The sequence below is a fragment of the Chaetura pelagica genome, unplaced genomic scaffold (genome assembly GCF_000747805.2).
Source record: "Chaetura pelagica isolate M959 unplaced genomic scaffold, ChaPel_1.0 scaffold364, whole genome shotgun sequence".
NCBI classification, from domain to species: Eukaryota; Metazoa; Chordata; class Aves; order Apodiformes; family Apodidae; genus Chaetura; species Chaetura pelagica.
Genome location: NW_009953089.1, coordinates 515,824 through 536,450, shown reverse-complemented (window position 1 = coordinate 536,450; position 20,627 = coordinate 515,824). Strand labels below are relative to the sequence as shown.

At 36.6% G+C, this 20,627-nt stretch overlaps 1 protein-coding gene across 1 annotated transcript in view; it reads right to left on the bottom strand.

Annotated features, from left to right (window-relative positions):
• Nucleotides 1-20,627, bottom strand: part of LOC104388207 (chromosome unknown open reading frame, human C3orf67) — a 59,425-nt gene that overhangs the window by 30,839 nt on the left and 7,959 nt on the right. The window contains exons 5-11 of the mRNA XM_009997036.1: nt 17,979-18,093; nt 16,789-16,942; nt 13,958-14,122; nt 11,957-12,093; nt 10,611-10,794; nt 9,978-10,121; nt 3,763-4,088 (exon numbers count right to left, since the gene is read on the bottom strand). Coding sequence (XP_009995338.1) covers nt 3,763-4,088; nt 9,978-10,121; nt 10,611-10,794; nt 11,957-12,093; nt 13,958-14,122; nt 16,789-16,942; nt 17,979-18,093 — 1,225 coding nt within the window. The remainder of the gene's footprint in view (nt 1-3,762; nt 4,089-9,977; nt 10,122-10,610; nt 10,795-11,956; nt 12,094-13,957; nt 14,123-16,788; nt 16,943-17,978; nt 18,094-20,627) is intronic.

The following is a 20,627-nucleotide window of genomic DNA, read 5'->3' as shown; positions in this document are numbered from 1 at the left end:
TGAAACACAAATCTGTATTTCCCTCTTTTCAATGTATTTTTATTTGCCATATGTTATCTTAAAATCTGTGCTGGAAACCTGTATCAAGTGAGGTTAACTTAAGGTTACCCCAGAAAACACTCTACTTTTCCCACACACATTAGAGATAAATGGGTAACTTTGATTTTTCTGAAGCTTAAATCCCTCCAACCTTACCATATGTCTTCAGCCACACTGTCAAGGTTTAACACTGGGTGGCATATTTAAGTTATAGAATAATCTGTTCAATATTGTATCATGAAACATCAATAAAGTTTTCTTGATTGACTGTAGTGCAGCATATGCAAACTGAAGATGAGAATGACTTCCTGAGAAATGAGCACCTCTACTGATGCATTCCTTACAAGGACATGCAGATGGGCAGTTCTGGATACTTAAAACTGATTGCTCTGGCTAGGTTGTAATTTTAAGATCATTTTAATGACTCTAAAGGACCACCCACGAGGAACAGATGGGCTACAGTGGCTACAGTCCCTTTGTACTTCAATACTGAAGTATCAGAATGAAATTATCTACCAGCCTTTGTAAGGGTACATTGTCATATTTAATTTTATTTCTTTACGCTTTGAATTGTAAAAGGTCAGAAAAATTTTCAGTTTCTTCATTGAAGGCTTCACTGATGAACTTGCCTGTTAAACCAGCATTTTTGATAGCACTGCATGACATGTGGTCACACCTGCCACAGTCACACAACTTCTGCAGTCAGCAAGTTCTTGGTTTTGCTCTGGGTTAGACAGAATCTGTAAATCCTGCCATGACAGGTTTAATTAAACAAAGACTCTGACAGAAATTTGAGCTGAAAGCATGGACACTCATATAATTACAAACTGAGTCACTTGCTGGTGAATGGTTCCAAGAGAAGAAGCAATTTTTATCCTTTACTGATTATTTGACTCTTGATAATTGAATAACAGCATCAAACTATTTTGGTATGTAATTAGTAACCACTAAAGGGAGTTTATAAACCCTTGCTGCTTTCAGTTTGCAGGCTGAAACATTTCCTCCCCAAAAGACAAAAGGTACTTAAACTATGTAATTCCAGCACAGTTATTGTTCATGTCTTAAGGCTCTTGGCATATGCAACACAGAGAGTCAATGGTCACTTATTCGGCATTTCTCCTTTGCAGCACCTCTAACTTCAAATATAGACTAGGATGAAACTGGGATTTATCACAGAATCATAGAATGGTTTGGGTTGGAAGGGACCTTGAAGATCATCACACCCCAGGTAGGTCAAAGCCCCATTCCACCTGGCCTTGAACTCCTTCAGGGATGGGGTTTCCACAACCTCCCTGGGCAACTTGTTCCAGTGTCTCACCACACCCACAGTGAAGAATTTCTTCCTAATGTCTGACCTAAATCTCCCCTCTTCCAGTTTAAAACAATTTCCCCTTGTCCTATCACTACACCATCCTGGTGAAAACTCCCTCCTCAGCTTTTCTGTAGCCCCTTCAGGTACTGGAAGGTGCTCCAAGGTCTCCTTACAGCCTTCTCTTCTCCAAGCTGAACAGCCCCAACTCTCTTTAATTCATGGCATGGTAGCATAAAAAAAAACCTAAGGAAAAATTTGGAGCTTTTACTGGACTACAAAGATACCTTTAATGAAAAAAAAAATCTATACATTTTGCCTAAGTTTCACTTATATTTTTCCAGAAGAAAGGCATTTTTTGTTCACATGTCTTTTAGGTTGAAATATTTATCTTATTTAATGAGGAGAAACAATGATGGTGTGAAAATTTGTAACAATGTCACTTATTTCAGCATGTAAGACTAACATATGTCTTAAAAGATTAAGCATAACTTAGTGAATGAAATATTTTGTCACATAAATGAAGTAAATTGGGAAACATGTTATGGTTGGGCTAAGGAATTTTGCTACTTTTGCAAAGATACCTCAAACTGTGCTGAAATAGCCACTATTAAGCCAGCAGGCATATGTTCACCTATCACAATTTTTCCAGGATCCTCTTTCCTGTATTTTCAGTGCTTGTAAGAAAACTTAAGGAATGCAAAGTAGTGCAATCCAAATATTAAATGTGTATCCAGACTCTCAGCATAAAGCTGAACTCAAGAAGCAACACAGAATGTATCTGTATGAGGAAGAGAATGAATACGGGCAAAATAAGACTGTTAAGTAATTTGTTGGTTCAGCAACTTCCTTCACATGAAAGAAAGGCTTAACTATGAATTACTAATATCATAATTAGACAGAAGAAACTTCTTGATAATCTGTTAGCATGCTTTAGATCTTTCATGTAATTATCTTTTCGCTTTGTAAGTCTAATGCATCTCCTGCTGCAGTGCTGATACTGTTTAATGCAGTTTGCATTCAAAGATAATGAATGAAACAAAAGGCTGTTCCCTAGCACATCTCTGGCACACAGAAAAGGCCAAGTTTTTGATTTATATAATTTCTTAAATACTTTTAAAGAGGACAGGGATCTTCTAGAGAGTTGATGGAGGAGTGACTGACTTTATGACCATTAATGTCGTGCCCCAATGTTGCTGGGCTGTGAAAGGAGTACTTGGCTGCTACTTCTCTCCATGTGCTTCACACTGCATCTCTGGGGTAGGACATTGGCATGGGAGGTCAGCTGTCTGCCCCAATAAAGGCTTAATTATTAACTCATGTTTTTTGATTAATTTATATAAATCCATCTTGTTTTGTGGTTCATCACTTCAGGCTGCCACACGCACTGTGTTTTGAAAGGTACTTTATTTTCACTCATTTACCACAGCATGGCCTTGACTTTTTTCAGAAGTTTTCATTTGCCATTTTTGCACTGCTTTGGAGACATATCTTTACAAAGGACTTTAAAACCCCCACTCAATTAATAAATAAATAAATAAATAAATGCAATCAAATTAGGAACTACTGAAACTGAGTACATGAAAGTGCTTGAAACCTTACACAGCTCTTATGTTATGGAAATAGTTTCCTAACCTGGCTTCTACATTAACTTCTCTGACTTTTCATGAGCATAATGGAAAAAGAAATTCCTTGAAATCCAAACAGTTTTATATCTTGGTATCCCATACAGGGCTGCCCATGAACTATTAGCCTGACTAAAATGGATTTAATTCTAACCTTCTGGAACTCTGTTTGCAATAAAAGGCTTATGAGTTTATGTTAAAACATAATGCACTGCCCCAGATTGTGGGGAAAATGCCACAGAAAAAAAACTGAGAAAAAATTTGTTTCTTAATTGTTAGCAACTGCAATTTGTTTCTCAGAAATGCAAAAGACAGAGCAGTATTTCTGTTGAGCTCAGGTCCTCTTGCTATTATGCAACTCAGTTGCATTTTATTTCTCAGCTATTAGCAAGCAGTTAGAAAGCTTTGAAACAGACCCTGCTTAGAGAATTAAAAGACACAATTAAGCCTTATTTGTTCAACCCAAATGGCCTAACATCTCACTGTTACAGATGATGTGAGGTTTCCTAGAACCTTTTTTGTTGTAGTGATGCACCATCCTCACATCTCTCTGTTGGCACAGGGGCTGACAGAGTTAGGTTCTTTTGTCCACCTGTTACAGAGGGTACACCTGCATTTTCACTCCTGTATCCAATTTGGCACAGCAACCTGACAAAGACAAATCTCCCTGTGGGTATATGGGGAAAAGATGATTTATCCTCTCTTGTCTATCTTGAAGACAGAATCTCACCCTAGGAGTTTCAGGATGAAGTCTACTTTATCAAAAATTACATGTACAAAGTGGCCTACCTCTCCATTGCTGTCAGCTCCTTGACAGTTACCTTCAGTCTGAGTTTCCCCAGGTGCTCCAGTAATGTCTTGCTTTAAAGGGGAAATGCAACATTCTGGTGACATATTTGGAGACTTCCCACAAGGAGCTGACCAAGGCCTTGATGAAAATGTGAAAATCTCTGTATCATCCACTTGGTGATCACCTGTTTTATTGCTGTTATCTTCAACAGAGGAATTCTCTGGTGAGGTTAAATTGTGCCAGGTTGAACCTCCTGCAGGTACAAGCTGTTCACTCCTTTCCAGCTGAATCCCCTCAGTGACACTTTCTGGAAACACCCATTCATCTGAAACATACAACATTTATTTCAATGTCAAATACATACATTGTATTTTACTCTGATCACACTCCTTTTCTCTGGAAGTTGTACAGCAAAATCAGTTTTTCTAACACACAAACATTCTGCTCATCAGATTTATACAGTTGGGAGTGTGACGAGGATGCAACGAAAAAGATGAGGCTGCTTCCTAGATTTGCAAGGTTAATCAAAACATTTCCAGATCACAGCTCAAAAAATCCACAGGCTATGATACATGCCATGCAAGCCTGCAATTTCCAAATCTGAAACTATTTAGCTGTTAAAATTTGGAACTGTTCAACTGAATTTCATTCTAGGAAAACAATTTTATTATATGCAGCTATTGATCTCTTTCTATAGGCATTTTTTATGGCTGACATTAAAAAAAATAATAATCACACATAGTTGGTGGAAACTTCATAATATTCCAATCTGCTCCTTCTTTATTGCTGAAATTCTACACTTTCTTTTATGTCCAGAACTTAGGGCTTAAATCTCAATTTCAAAGTACAGCTCCGATGAAAAAGTGTGACATGAAAAATGTATGAAGATCTCTGTTTCACCAAGTTTCCCTGAGTACAGGCAGTACTAATCTACCAACTTTAAAACAAATAATAAACCATAGAAATGGATTTAGAGATTGAGTGCACCAGATAAACATGAAAAAACCGTTTTTATGCTCTGATTGCCAACTTATATTTTATTGTTTGGAATGATGATATAGAAAAAAATGACAATTTGATTGATTAAAACAAATTTCAAATAACATCTGAAGAAAAGGAGAATTGCTCAAGTATGCAGTACTCCCTTATCTTCATTAAAGGTAGTGTGGTGTGGATTATTCACTAGATCTTGAAATTTTCTGGGTCCATAAAACAAATTTATCACCAACTGTATTAAAAAAGGCTCCATAAAAAAATAGTAAAAACGTACTAATAAAGTAGCACTGCAACAATAAAATGTTTGCTGTCACAGGAGACAGCAAGTTTACTGTGGTGTTCTACTCGTTTTGGTTTTGTTAGAGGTAATTATCACTTCAGGCAGATTCACCAGCTTTTTGGGGAAAAAAACTATCTGAACCACAAAGGCAAAAGAAGGAAGAATGAGAAGGCCAGAAGAAAGAGCTGACTTCCTGCTGGGCTGCTGTGAGTTTTTCCAGTTTATTGAAGATAAGCTAGTAAAGCTACCAAGCTGCAGTTCATAACCTAACAGTAGTTCATAACAGGAACCAGTGTAAAGTAAGGACTTAACACATCTTGTACATTCACGGCTTGCACCTACTAGTCCCAGAAGAGACTATGTTCCAGTCTCTACATGAAGACCAGCTAAGGTTAGAAGCCCCAAAGCTTTTCAAGTAAACTCTTTTGTTATTAGATAATCAGGCTGGTTTAACACAGCCCAGCAGATCCTTGTCTATTGTACATTTTTTAAAAAAAATCTATTTTGTAAACATATAGAAATCTCATCTTGCTTTTAATTAAAGACTTGCAAAATGAACAATTGCAATGCAATTTCTTTTACAAATATTTGGAGTAGTTATTCCAAGAGTCTCAAGAAATGAATGAGACTATTCAAAACTTTCAAGAACCACTCTTCGTTTGTGTAAACCCTATGACATTTTGTTCTGATCAATAACTAGAAATATTTCAAAGGAGAATACTAGAGTAGAATTCTCCTGTCTTTGATCACTTAAGATCAGTTCATACTCCTCTGGTAACATTTTTTACAGGTCATTCTAATGGCCTAAGAAAGGTTGTATGTTTATAAAGCAAGTGAAACTATAAGAAAACCCAAACATTTTCTGTCTGCTTATCTCCAGGATTCACCACAAACTCACATTTCACCGTTTTTATGCTTTCACTATTTATTAATGTCTATACAATCTGTACTTTTGCAGTAATCATTCCTCCTATGAAACTGAAACAGAAGAGATATCTCAGTCACTTTTCACATGAAGCTGAACACAATATTTCGATGCTCGAGAACAAAGACTCAGAAACACTTTTTCCTCACATGATTTTGTGACATAAAATGATTTTTTAAAATTGTCTTGCTCTAAATCAGTATTTTAAATTAATTATTTGTTCAATAAGACGACCCTTTTGTTTAAGGCCCTCCAAGTCTTAAATCATTTTGAATGTCTTTGACCCTAGAGATGCTGTCACATCTGTAACTCTAGAACATGCTATGCAGAAATGCCACAAAAATGTTACTTATCCCCACACTTCAATTGGCTGGACAGCTCTCCTGTATAGAAAAAGATCTTTTCCCCAGTTATTCTAGATGCTAAGTCTGAAATGTTCCTAACTCTTTTTTTTCCAGGGGAACAATATTCAATTTTAATCTTACTGCATTTTTCAAAACAACAACTATCTTCAAAACTTACTTACCTAGGAAAAATCTGGGGTATTGTCCAGTTTTTCCTGTCTTCTTTAGTATTCAGAGGAACTTTCATCCCCTCATTAAATTAGATTTGACATGTTTCATGCTGTCTTTCCAGTTTCCAAATATGCACTAATAGCCCAGACTGCTGGAATGAGCTCTCTATGCTATGGTTACACATTTAGTCAACAACCTACTTCATAAGAATCTGTTATATGTTATGCACAAAGGATTGTGAATGAGCAGAGAGGAGGGGATTAATTTTATTATAGTCTACTGACTTAATAACAACCAGCTTCCCTTACTGCAGCCTCACCTGTTCCAGTCTCATTCTATTCTATCCTGTCCTGACCTGTCCTGGAGTAGAGTAATTTCTAATGCAAGTTGATCCTGTTTAACTTTCAGATACAATTTTATAATGGGGGTTTTTTTTTGCATTCAGTAAATTTTAATCAAGCATCAAAATGTTAAAAAAGAAACATTAAGTAACAGTTTTTGTCAACTGCTTTGAGGAGACAGTAAAAGCTTAAATTCCTGATCTCTACTCCTTGCTTTGACACAGGTATCCAAAAATTTCTTACACATGATTTTACTCACTATTGTGGGTAATTTTTTTATCCAGATCAAAAGTACTTCAGAAATATAAAGAACTACTTTAAAAAGATTTAGTGTGTGTGCACTAGTTAGCCTGAGTATTTTGTATTATTGGACTAACCTTCTCTGTAAAGAAGATTTGTTTCCAGAGATTCTGAAGACGTACTTGGATTAGTGGTAAGTTAAATGCAAATATTAATTTGTATACACCAGTAATTATTCTAAATGAAATGTGCAGGGGGAAGATAGAAAAGTCTGTAAGGCTTTAAGATGACATTTTATGCTGGCTACAGAGTTCAGCAACTTCTGTAACCTGTAGCATTTTGTTAACAGTTGACAAATGAAAGATTTGGACCAAATCTAATCCTATTATCTCTCCACCACAAACTGGACTGGAATTTTTTTTTTTTAACACAGCATTTCCATGTCAATTGTAATGAACAATTTGGAGTATCTTCCTAGCAAAATATGCAAATAACAACGTCATCATAACATTGCAGCAAACAAGATAAATGCAAGAATGATCACCTAAACACCTAATTAGTTCTTCAGACACAGCCAGGCTTATGTTAAAGCTTCTAATTGCAGTCTAACATTTTAATGAAGGTTTCTGCATTGCATAAATAAGATTGGCAAACTATAAACAATGCTCACTCATTTTTTCCCTTGCTTAAAAAGAATTTACCTTTGTAAAGGTACAGCACACCTGCTACAGAAGACATACTGATATGAGCTCTATAGTAAATCTAAGACACTATTACAAAGAGCTGTGACTAACCTCTAAGGTAATAAGAACAATCACCTCTGAAAGCTTCCCTGCCCACATGAAATTTAGGTTAGTGTTTACTCAAGTTAATGGCAGAACAAGTGCAGTACTGCCCCAAGCTCACCACAGGCTGTGGTTACACAGGCCTCAAGAATACTGAATGCTTAGTGATAATAAGACAGTTGTGTATGACAGGTTCTTGTTGATACAACCTGTTTTGACCACTGTGTAAATGAGGACCCAGAAACCCTGTAAGCCTGCAGGTGGCTTTGTGTCAACGACATGTCCCAGTTGCCTGCACATTAATACTTTATCTGAAGTGTCAGGAGTATGTTTGTGGCTAAGTCATCACCACTGAACCAAGCTTGTGGTTGTTCACTATGGAGCAAGATCAGTTGCTGGGTGTTTTCTGACTAGAACATTGATCCTGAGGTTTATGGGGTTATGGTCCTGACTGTGCATGAACAGCAGCTACAACACAAGTTAACACAGAAATCAGAATTACTTTGCTTTTATTAGAAAGGCATTTTCTTTTAAAAAGTGAAAGCAAATGCAAATGCAAATGTTTTGGTAAGAAACAGGTAGAAGTGGTTTTGTTCTCTAATCTGATGATGTCAATATACATTCCCCTTCCTTTTGTAAATTATCTGTACAGTATTTTATGCAAATATGTCAATGGGTGTTTATTTACAATTATTAGGTTCCTCATTTTTTATTAGATGTTTCTGCTTTTGTATTTCTCACCCTTCTCTGTGAACTCTTCCTCAAAGAACACTTATCATTGTCTGAGGTCAAGTTCATCCCACATTGGAAGTTCAGAACAGCACAAAAGAGGAACTTCCTGGATGAAGAGGTTGCCTATAGGAAGCTCTTCAACACAGATTAAACCAGGATAAGGAAGCCATGAAGTCATCTAGATACAGTTAGACATCCCGTTTTGAAAAGAAACTGAAATTTGCAAACTGAGATCCCAGTGACAAGCAAAGTGTGAAAAATAAAAAATTTTGGAGATTTTGAAATTAAACTTTTCACTCTCACATATAGTAAAATAGTGTTTATACAGAGCTTTCTTTTTCAGTTTTCTGCTTCTGAATTTACACTAAGGCATTTAGACATGCCAATCTACTGCCCTTCCTATCACTTATATTTACTTAAAAGAACAAGCATTGGTTAATTTTTCTGAAATTCTATCACTAGATAGAAGTCGTGTTTTTCTAGATGAAGAATAACCAAGACAGTGATACCTGCCTCAGCATTACCAAAATTCAGGTAAATAGGCAGTAATTTAAAAATTCTCAAGAAAGTTCTAGTGACTTTAGCATCTTGTATCTGTTTCAGCCAAATTATTAAATGCATAAAAGCAATTATGGATTATTGACATTGTCATGGTATGTAATTGGTTCTAAACATCCCAAAGATGAACAAAATTTGAAATAACTCAAAACTCAATGGAAAATTGGTCAATTTTTAGCAGGTTTGAGTAATCTGCCCATTCTAGAAGTTAGTGGCTATGCCTTTTCATAGACAGTAACACCTCCTTTTCTTAGACATTAGGGTTATTTTGCCACAATAATGTACTTTCCAGACACACAAAAAGCAAGTTGATTGACACTGTCCAACGAAAAATATTCACACCTTGTGGCAGACAGGTGTGAAAGGAAAGAAAAAACAAACAAGACTTAAAGCTGCCTTCCTTGGAATAAGGAAAAAAAAATTACCTGTGAACTTCAAAATGAAAACAAAAATCCCTTACATTTCATGGCTACCATAATTCATATCCTAAACTCTTATCTGGGACAAGTAAAATTTCTTGCACATTTGATGTTTGGAGTCTTCAGTGTTAAATTTAATAGGGATGTAAATAATAAATTATTTTTAGTTCTTTGCCTTTAATCATGAGAGCATAGAATTGTTCTTTTTTTATTCATTCAGTGCTGTTGTTGTTTGCTTAATCCTGAGAACCTTTATCAATACTCAAAAGAAATTCTATTGCAGGGTGTTTGATTTCCATAATCCCACACAACACAGACATTTATTTTATGGGAACTGCTTCTGGGTCCTTTGAAATTGACAACAGATTGTCCCCCATGTCACAGGTAACTGAGGTGTAACATAACATAAAATGATCGCCATACCACTGGTTATCTCCCCTGTGCTTCTGTCTGCAGTTGTTGGAGATAATCTATGACTGTTCTTTTCTGCTGATGGTCCTCGTGGTGAGGCAAGCTGGAAATCTGCTCCTCCACTCTCAGAGTTTTTCTGAGTCTGAATTGCAGGGTCTGAAACACAACCCAGAAGCTTATTAAGTGTCTGTGGACCCTCATATTTTGCACTTTTCTTACTTAAATCATGGAAAAAGGAACATAGTGTTCCCCTGGGATACAAACATCTTCCAAACAGCATAGGAGTTTTGTAAGGCAGGAGGAGAATGACAGCCACATGAAATAAAGATTTAACACTAGGTATGGAAGGGCAAACCACAGAAGTTCTAAAAACAGGCTTGTAAAAAATCTGCAAAATAATCAAGCAGCACTGCACTAGCTCAGTTATATACCCAGCATGAGGGAAGGCAGAGTATGTGTATGAGCATTTATTCAAGCTCATACAGGAGGGTAAGACAGGATTTAATACCAATGTCTTCAGTAAGTAGCAAAGTAGAAAAATTTTTAGAAAAACAAACAATTAACTCTTAAATTCCGAAGTCAGAATAATGCAAACATGTTGGCATTTTGTGAACTCTTCACATGTTCTTTGCTTTATGTTCTTACCATTTTGACATAAATCTTCAGTTGTTTGGTGAGTATTTCTTTTGCCCCCTTGATCTGAAGAATCACTGCACAGTGAGGATGACAGCTCCAGTTTCTCAGTGTCTGGCACAGATTCGGTTCCCTTTCCTGAACTTAGAAGTTGGCATGGTCTATTATTATTTTTGCTCCCCTGGGTCTTTGTTACCTTGAAAGAGATTTCATTAATGAATGACAAAAATGTAACAGCTGTCAAAATAGTCAAAGTAAACACACATTTTGAATGAAGCTTATTTTTAAAATAAATGCTCCCATATATATGTATATATATTTTTAATACTGTCTTTTCAGGAAGCTTTATGGTAGGTGTAGTTTTGTTTGGTAACTTCAGTCTTTGCAGTCTACTAACAGGTAGGGGATTTTTCACTGAGTGAAAGGAAAACAAGAAAAAGAAAAGGGAAATAAGATTAAAATTCATTATTTGGATAAAAAGAGAGTGAAACTCATGGCTGTTCTAGACCTCAGAAAATCCCTTCTTCTTTGGAGAAAGAAATCTCATTTCACATCAGGTTTTAACTGACTTCCTACAGAAGAGCTTAGTTCCTTTATTTATGCTGTTAAAATTGAGAATTACATTCCCAAGCAGGTACCTCAAACCTGCAGACTGTTTGCTGGCAGAGGGAGAGCAGCAGTTTCCCTGGCATTGTAACTGACAGCAGCACCTGAGTTACTCTATGGCTGACCATCATCTGCTGAGTGTCCCAAAAGGCAGAGTTTCTGCTCTGCTTCCCAGCCCTCAGCATAAGGAAAAATATTGACATACAGACACAAACATTGCAGCAGTCGTGCACAAAAACAAGAATGATAAGAAACCACAAAGTAATTCCAGCAGGGAGAAACATCTGTGGGCATAATGCTGAAATGAGACCAGCCTGTTCCAGTCAAGTTTTGTTATCTCTGAAAGTTCTGAAGCTCCACAGTCTCCCAATGACCCCATTCCAGTACTGAGCCCCTTTATCCCCACACCCAGGCAGAGCCTCCCTGCCATTTGGACCTCCTGCCTCTGTCCTTTCCCTGCTCACTGCTTAAAAGAATAGGCCTGTCTTCTCTACCACCCTGCATTGGTTGAAAAAAAGCAACTAGATCCTCCCTTAACCTTTTCTTCTGCAGGCTGAACAAACCCATGCCATGTGCTGTAGCCATCCAAGCACTTTACTTGCCTTCCACAGCATCTCAGGCCCTGGGGGCCCCTGACTGAACACAAGACTCCAGACACAGCCCTACATCAGCTCTGAAAAAATCTCCCCTGGTTATTAATCTCTTCCTTGGTAGAAGTGGCAGCAGTTTGTTTGTCATTTAAGCCTTCTTACCTCTCCAGATACCCTCGTTCTGCCTCTTCTGTTTGAAGATGGAGGTGGCCCCAGGATCTTTGATCCAAATGCAATATGTGATACATGCTGAGTTTTACTGCTGCGTGCGTTGCCTTGTCCTCTATTCATCAAGCTACCTAAGTTGAGAAAAAATAAGGGTTTAGAAATATTACAGTACTTACCAAGAATATTACTACTTTTTTTTTCAAATCAATGGAAATAAAAGAATTATGAATATCAAACATACGCCAGAGTTGGATGTTTAACAATGTTCCTTTATAACACCATCCTTAAAAATATGTAGGATTAGAAAATGTACATTTTACACGTGTGCCAACATACAAGCAAGAAACTCTTGGTCTACTATATGAACATATTTTTAATCTTCTTGCCTTAAAGATTTATTTTAAAAGAGGCTATTAAAAATGGTTTGCATGATTTCTTTAAAACTTACTTCTGACAAGAAGAAAAACCAGTTCTAATTAAGAAATAACAGAATAAACAAATAATACTACAAGAAAACTCAGGCAAGACTGTCAAGGTATCACTCATAGCTCAGAGAGCTATTTATGTGCAGCTGGCTTTTTGGAATTACTGAATCTACTGAATCACCAGGGCTGAGCTGTAATAACAACCTTAGTTCCTTTTATAATGTTCTGCCCCTTTCATTATTAATTTTTTACTGTTGAAAATGCAGATATATTTTTCTCATTCTTTTTAAGCACAGAAAAAGCCAACAATTTGCAAAACAAACAAGGAAACATGGAATGCTGGTGAATGTTCTGAAAAAAAAATTTAAAATGGAAGTAAAATGGTTACATATCAATTTTGTCAGCAGGGTTGCAGAACTGAATGTATTTTCCTTCTTTTTAATTATCCAAGAAATTCAGTGAATTCTCCTGTCTAGAGATGCCAAAAAAAAAAAAAAAAAAAGTGTATCTTCTCATTAATTTCCAGTTAAAATTTACGACTGAAGATTTTTTCTTGCTATAACTTCAGTGTCAATTTAATGTCTCACTTTAGATATGACACCTTCGTAAAGCAAGGTAGAAATAAAAGTGTTGTTGAATCTGTAAGTATATTTCAGAATTATTTAATATTAATTTAATATCAGCTTTCTTTCCAGTGACACCAAATATTGTAATTTGCTGTTCTAATACGCACAGAAGTTACTTTGCAATTACCTCCTTCCCTTTTTGCTGATGTGACATTTAGTTGCTGCTAACAGCTGACATTTCACAAGCTAAGATGACCTGTCTTGGTTTAACATCAATTTCTCTAATTTGCTGACTACCTTGGGATGTTGTTAGCTCCAATTACAACAGCTTATTTGCATTAAAATCTCTCTTTGTGAACACATTAGTTGACTGCAATTAATTACCTACACACAACAGTGTGAGGATGGCATAAGGAAATCATGTGTAATGAAAAGTGGATCATAATAAAAATAATTTGGGCTTTTGATTATCAAAAAGTTTAGTGGATACAAAGAACATTTCCCAATTAAAATGTACTTTAAAAGCTTCCATTTTCAAGAAGGCCTCTTCTGAAATTTGCTTAGCATGTCTGGAAGAACACATGCTATGTTCATAAAATGGGACTGAAAATAAAGATTAAACCTTAAACTGCAGACACTTCATTTTCATGCAGGTCAGAGATAACATCATTACTTATTTTACTCTACATACCTAAGGGCTATGCATCCTTGTAGTCCAGACAGTAAAATCTGAATCTTTTTTAAAATGAACATCCTTTTTTTTTTTTGTTTAGATCTATCATTCACAGTATTGTACTCATATAAGTTTCTCGTTCTTAAATTCATTCTAATCATCTTTTTCTAGCACATATTTCAGGATACTCACTTTTGCAAATGGATCTGCAGAATAATCTTTTTTTTAAAATAGTACAGATTAGTTACATGCAACTGGATTTACAAAAATTCCATTATTTGTAGGCATAATGTCTAGATCATATTAACAGTATTTGAATACAAGAGGATACCTGTTTCTTGCACTGTTACTGGGCTTCTCCCACATTTTATTTCTGGGTTGTAAATTTTAGTCAGGTTCAGCAAGTGTGTAACTTGTGGCACATCTGTATGAAGCTGGCAGGTTTGAGGAATAACAGCTGTGGGTTCATATGGCATAAGTGGAACACCACATATATCTAGAACCAAAAAACAGGCTTTACTTCACTCAGATGGCAGAACAGAATTAAATTCAACTTACCTTATATGTCAGATTACATATATTTCAGTCCATATGGTTATAACAACTTAATATAGTACAGTAATTTGAGAACTTTGCTGCATTTTTTTCACTTCTAAGACATTAAACATGTACATTTTAAAGTTATATTGGGCATTTTTTGGGCAAAAAATTGAATATATTTAAACTAAGAAATATGCACCAATATCTGGAATAGCCATAGTAAATCAGCTGCTTTGATTTGGCAAACAATCAAAACAGGACCACAATGTACATTTAATTTTTATTGCAACTCATTCCCATACTGATATTTTTTAGACAAAATGGACATTTGAAAATGGCATTGATGTCAGTGGGACTGAAGTGGCAAATAGGCAGGCACCATATATGCAACTAAAGAATCTAAGCAGCTTTTACTCCAAACTTTGGACAGCATCACACTGTCATGGTAAACTAAAAATCTGTCAACCTATCTACTCTTGTCACACCAGGCACTGGTAGAACAGGATCTAATTGTGTCTGCTTTCTCCTTGATAACCAATATAGGCTGAGTTTATGAAAGTTATCTGATCCAGAGTATCCAGAGTATCCAGAGTCAGAAACATTCCTGAAATTCTGATGTAAAGTCATTCCAAAGCTTGTAAGACTTGAATGTGGTAAGTTAATGAACACTAGCCTCTTTTCCAAGGGTAAGAGGACGAAAACAGCCCCAAACCCAAACCTGAATAATGAATCAAGTACTGAGATCCTAATAGAAAAATTAAAGTGTCCCCTGATATATTTCAATGGTAGACACATTTATTTAACCAAGATCAATGCTAGCAACCATTTTTTCACCAAGACAGAATATTATTTACTGCTGTAAAACAATACTTAGGGGTAAAAACCCCATATATAACCTCAGAAGTACCATGGAAACCAGAAACTAAGTATATATCAAGCTTGTAAGCCTCAATATCATGAGACAGAGAAGATTAATGCTTTCCTCTTCTTTCTCAGTGATCTCACCCAGAAATACTTTTCTAGTAGATGGGATTTCTCTTCTCCACTTGCATTTTAAGAATGCAAAACATACTGTATGCAAGGTACTGAACCAGAATAACACATTGCACCTTGAAATCACTACTTCCTCAACCAAGGGGGTTTGAGGAAAGAACTCAACCCTCATTAGATGTTGCAGTGTCATTGCATTCAGTGGAGCACAACTAACTGGTCCAACCACCCAAGAGGAAAAAAGCTTTGTGAAATCATGATTGTCAACTGAAATTAATAATGACAAAAAAAACCAACTATTGTTTTTCTTTACTTGGGTATGATGTATGGAGTTATTTTATTACAGCCAAACCTTGGGCTGTAACGTGATTTTTCAGACTTGCCTAGATAAGGAAATTCATAAGCAGACAGAAAATACCACTGCCCACCAGCTGTGTAATAGTAATAATATTGATAATTCTAGTAATTAAAAGTGTAAATTTTTACCAGTATATTAAAGCTGTCTATTCATTATGCTAACTACACTTTGGAATTTTGAAACTCATTTAAACCATTTCTGCATATTTCAAAAAACTGTTTAGAATGGAAGAGAGAAAACATTGCACCAATGGAATTGATTTTAAACCAGAGGCCTCTAACTGCAGTTTCTGCTGAGACTTTACCAGACTGTTTCAGCAGTAATTTTGGAATTCCTAGTTTTTTTCTCAACCTCACCACCACTCTCCCTTATTGGTTTAGGTTTTCTAAAAAGAAGATACATTTTGTTACACTTACATTCCTGTTACCCTCCCTCCTTTGGAAGCCAGAACCCTTTTTTTTTTTTTCAGGGGTGTTATTTAAAAGTCAGAAAATGAAAACTTGAATGAAATTAGAGCTGAACTATACCTCTAAAATAAGAAAGCACCAGCTGTGCTTTTTCAATTCCTCCTCTATTACTGCAAATATCAGTGAGGAATAAAGTTCTCTCCCTTGGAAAATAATGATTCAGGATTATGATGCTAGTTTGGAGACTTTGACCAATATCCTGTGCTATTACAAATATAACCTCTCATTTTTCAGCTCACCACCAAGATGAGTTTCCCAAGGAACAAGGACACATTAGGATAAATGGACTAAAGATCACAGAGAATTGCTTATGACAGTTTCATAGCTCTATTTTATATATATATATTTCACATATATAATTCATATATACTAGGGGTTTTTTGTAATTTTGTCTTGGATCATTTAAATATTTAGTCTTAATAAGTTAATTCTGGACTGGTAATGCTCAAAATTAAGAAAACAAATAGCAAATGCTGCTAAGTTTAAGTATTTATCTTTCCTTTCAGACACTCTCTTCTTGGCCAAAACCTGATTTCTGTCAGCATAAGATACCCTGATTAAAACAAACTCTCTACCTGATACATCTTGCCAGATTATTTTTTTTTCAGTAAAATACTTCAAAGTCAGTCAATGTTTAAAACACAGTACACATACATTTAATTCCTTGCCTGAAGTCCAACACTAGCAGATCTAATATCCTGTACTATCACTTTAATTTTCATGAAATAAACTTTCAAATTGCCAATGTGATTGCTAAGAAGGCTTTGATGGCATAATATCTACAATTCCATAGTAACTATAACACACCATCTTCCTCAGCTTCTTGAGGCTTGGATTTTAAAGTGAAGATCTTTCTCAGTTTGCAGTTGGCTGAAACAGTGATTCCATCCAATGACTGGAAGACAGCTCCTCTGAATATTTCACTGGTGAATGCTACCAAGTCAATACACATGTTGCACCACTAGAAAAGAGAAACAACACTCTTTAATACAACTCAAACACTCAACATAAAAATACTGGTTTCTAAATGCCAAATAATAAATATTTTTGGGGAAAAGAATTAGATGCATACATTACTATTTAGCTGCTAAGTCTGAAATTTGGACAGGAAAGGAACAGTTGATTGAAGACACCAAGCAGTGGAATAGAAAATGCAGTATTTAGTTATGACTGGTATATCTATGGCTGAGATAGAAAAATAACATCATTTGTAAGAATAAAATACAGGAAACTAGCATATGAAAAGTTAAACTACGTTCTACTGATGGAACAAACAACATAGTTTGTCCTTATTCACAACCAGTAATATTAATTATAATGATCACCTTGTGTACAGAATAGGTAAAAATACCAGAGCCATGTAAAAGATTTATCCAGTCACTGAAAACAGAATCATCCCATTGCTGGCTCATGTTGAGTTTTTCATCCACCAGTTCCCCCAAGTTGTCTTCCTCAGGGCTGCTCTCAGTGCAGGTTCTGTATTCTGGCAGCCATACATTGAGTGTGGGTGTAGGACAGGGGCACAGGAAGAAGCTGATGGCTGTTGTTTGACACACACATTGGTTTATATGTACCAGAATCTGGAAGAACCTGAAGCACATGAAGTAGCCATCAGCTACAGTCCATCTGCAGCGCCAGTGAACGTAAGAAAAGGTCACTCCAGGAGAAGGTACATGAAGAAGAGCACAACAATGAAGTAGTATCAGGGACACAGAGAACTTTACAAAGGCTGAAGAGGCAACAGAAGTGAGAGAAAAACACTTCAAAACAGCATTAATCTTGGATAATGGGAATGAACTGCCAGCGTCGGAAGAGGGGCAGAAGAGGAGTAGCATGAAGTGGTTCTGACACCATCCAGTAGAGGGGACACACATCTTGATTTGGCAGGGACTGAATTCTAAACCAAGCAGTAATTTCAACAAGTCCATAAACTTGCATAAAACATTTGAGAAAAAAGCATGCTCAGCCAGAGTGAGGAGTATTCCCAAGGTACCTACAATTTTGCGCTTGAGCGTAAACAGAGGAATTTTTGCATGCAGGGTGGTCACAGACAACTCCCTGTGGACTGTTGATAAATACAATCTTCTTTTAATATTTCCTAAATCAGTTATCCTATAAAAGAAAAAAGCAGGAGAGAACGGAACATATCTTGGTCAATTTGATAACCCAGTATCTTTGGGCAATCACAAAAAAACCTATTCATCTGCAGAAGCTTTATGGTAGTGAGAGCAAATATGGAATTTAAGAATTACTTCTTTTACAAGAGGAGTAATGAGATTTCCTTCTCAAATTCAAAGTTGGTGGCTATATTCCTGCATATATAAACTCACTTTACATGCTAATTTTATTTCAACAGTCTGCACTCTGCTAGATTTCCACAGACCTTTAGATTATGAAAAAATTCAATTTGTACAAACTGAGAACCCAGTGGCCTTTAATAATCACACTTGTTTCTGCCCCTTAAGCTTGTGTTATCTTGGGACACACTGTCACGTCCTAACTAGAATAACATTATTAGCTTTCTTTTCCTAAAAATGCCTCTGTCATTTGATATAGACTCTTTGTTGGCTTAAAGCTAGACAGAAGACATGGTCTGTCTGTTTTACTTCCTAAGCACGTATCTTCAAATGTGAATTATAATTCAGAGGTTTATTGTTCACTGTCCAGGTCATCTGACAATGACACCAAGGACACTGGATTTGAACATTTCTAATAGATTCAGACCACAGACATGATAACAAAGATTAGGTTTCCTTTAAACTGATCAAGAAGCTCATTTTTATGTTCTGTTTTCTTCAAGTCTTGTGAGCAGATGTACTGGTTCTGAATGGGATGGAGTTAAATTTCTTCAGAGCAGTTTGTATAGCACTATGTTTTGGATCTGTGATGAAAGCAGTGCTAGTAACACAGGGATGCTCTCATTATTGCTGAGCAGCGCTTACACAGCATCAAGACCTTTTCAGCTTCTCACACCAGCCCACCAGCAGGTAGGCTGGGGATGCACAAGAAGTTGGAAGGAGACAAAGCTGAGACAACTGATCCCAAATGACCAAAGTGATATTCCACACCACGGGACACCAATAAAAGCTGTAGGGAAGAGGAAGAAGAAGAAAGGGGGAAAGTTCAGAGTTTCAGTCTGTCTTCCCATGTAACCAGCAGGCATGATGGAGCCCGAGCTCCTGGAGGTGGCTGAAGACCTGACTGCCACTGGGAAGTAGCAGAGGCCTTATTTAGCTTTGGTTGCACATGCAGCTTTTGCTTTACCTATTAAACTGTCTTTATCTCAGCCTACACATTTTTGCACTTTTACCCCATCCCAGTACAGGGGGAGTGAGAGGGTGGCTGTGTGAGGCTCAGCTGCCCACTAGGGTTAAACCACAACAACAACACAGCCTTGATATCCCTCAGCAGTCCTACCTTATTACACTGGAGAACAGACATTAAAGGCTATTTACCTATTACTCTTCAACAAGCCTATTTGTAAGAGATGCGTATTTCTCTGTAATTAGCAGCCCATCTGAGATGACAACAAATAATTACAATAAACAACTTTCTGTCACAACTTACTGTTGTTGGAAACAATTACTCATAATTGTTAGATTTAAATGCTGGGGCTCACCTTAAATTGTGAGACTGCTCTCCAGATTTTTTTATTACTGAAAACCCTTTTTCATTAGTAAGGACTCCCTCACTCACTCACTGCTAGTGAGATATTGTCACCCACAGTTTGCAGACAAATGCTCTGGTATGTTCTGCAGATTCCTCAGCTCAGTTTAGGAGGACATTAATTCTGGAGCAATTTATATACTTCAGCTATTTTTGGCAATTCAAGAGTTCAGCTAAGGACAGCACAAAATACACTGCAAGTATGTAACCATCAAAGGTCCTACACTAGTACTACAGATAAAAACACAGCAGCACCTTCTTGTTTCCTCATAGTCATCAAGCAAACAGGAAGTTCATCAAGTTTCCAGAATCTGCTGATTCTTTCCTTCCTTTGCAGACAATCTGATCTTGAATCTATTCATCCTCATAACATGGGTGTGCGAATCAAAAGCAAGTGGAAGTGTTGACTGTCTGTTACATTTGAAAGACAAGCAGTTCCTCTCATAAATCAGATGCAGGCAGGAATGTCACTGCTGTGTTGGGGGGAACACATTATATCCTCGCCACCGTTATCATTTGGTGTGGTGGGTTTCAGTATTAGCTGCACATATACTTATGGATGGATGAATAATACCATCAAGCTTTGGAAAAGAGTTTTCTTCAGTCTCAAAGTGTCTCACAATGCTTTCAATCTGGGCTTGAACTTTTGAAGAAATTTAAGATATGAAATCATTCACCTAATGCCATCAGTAAGTTGACACCATCACTCAGCCTGTGCCCCAGATTAAAGCTTAGTTGAATCCATCACTTTCCTGCTAATATACCCTGTCTCTAAAAAACCCATGGATGTTAGTTTTCAGACACTCTTCCACTCTGTTCTAAATCTTGGTTTTCAGAAGTGCTGGGAAATCGAGGCACCAAAAAAAACGTTCAAGAATTGGAGTAGTGGTTGCTTGAAACACTCCTAGATCAGCAGGTGACGCTGAGGAATCAGGCAGATGCACTAACCTGAGTGCTGAAAACAAAAATACTGCTCCTGC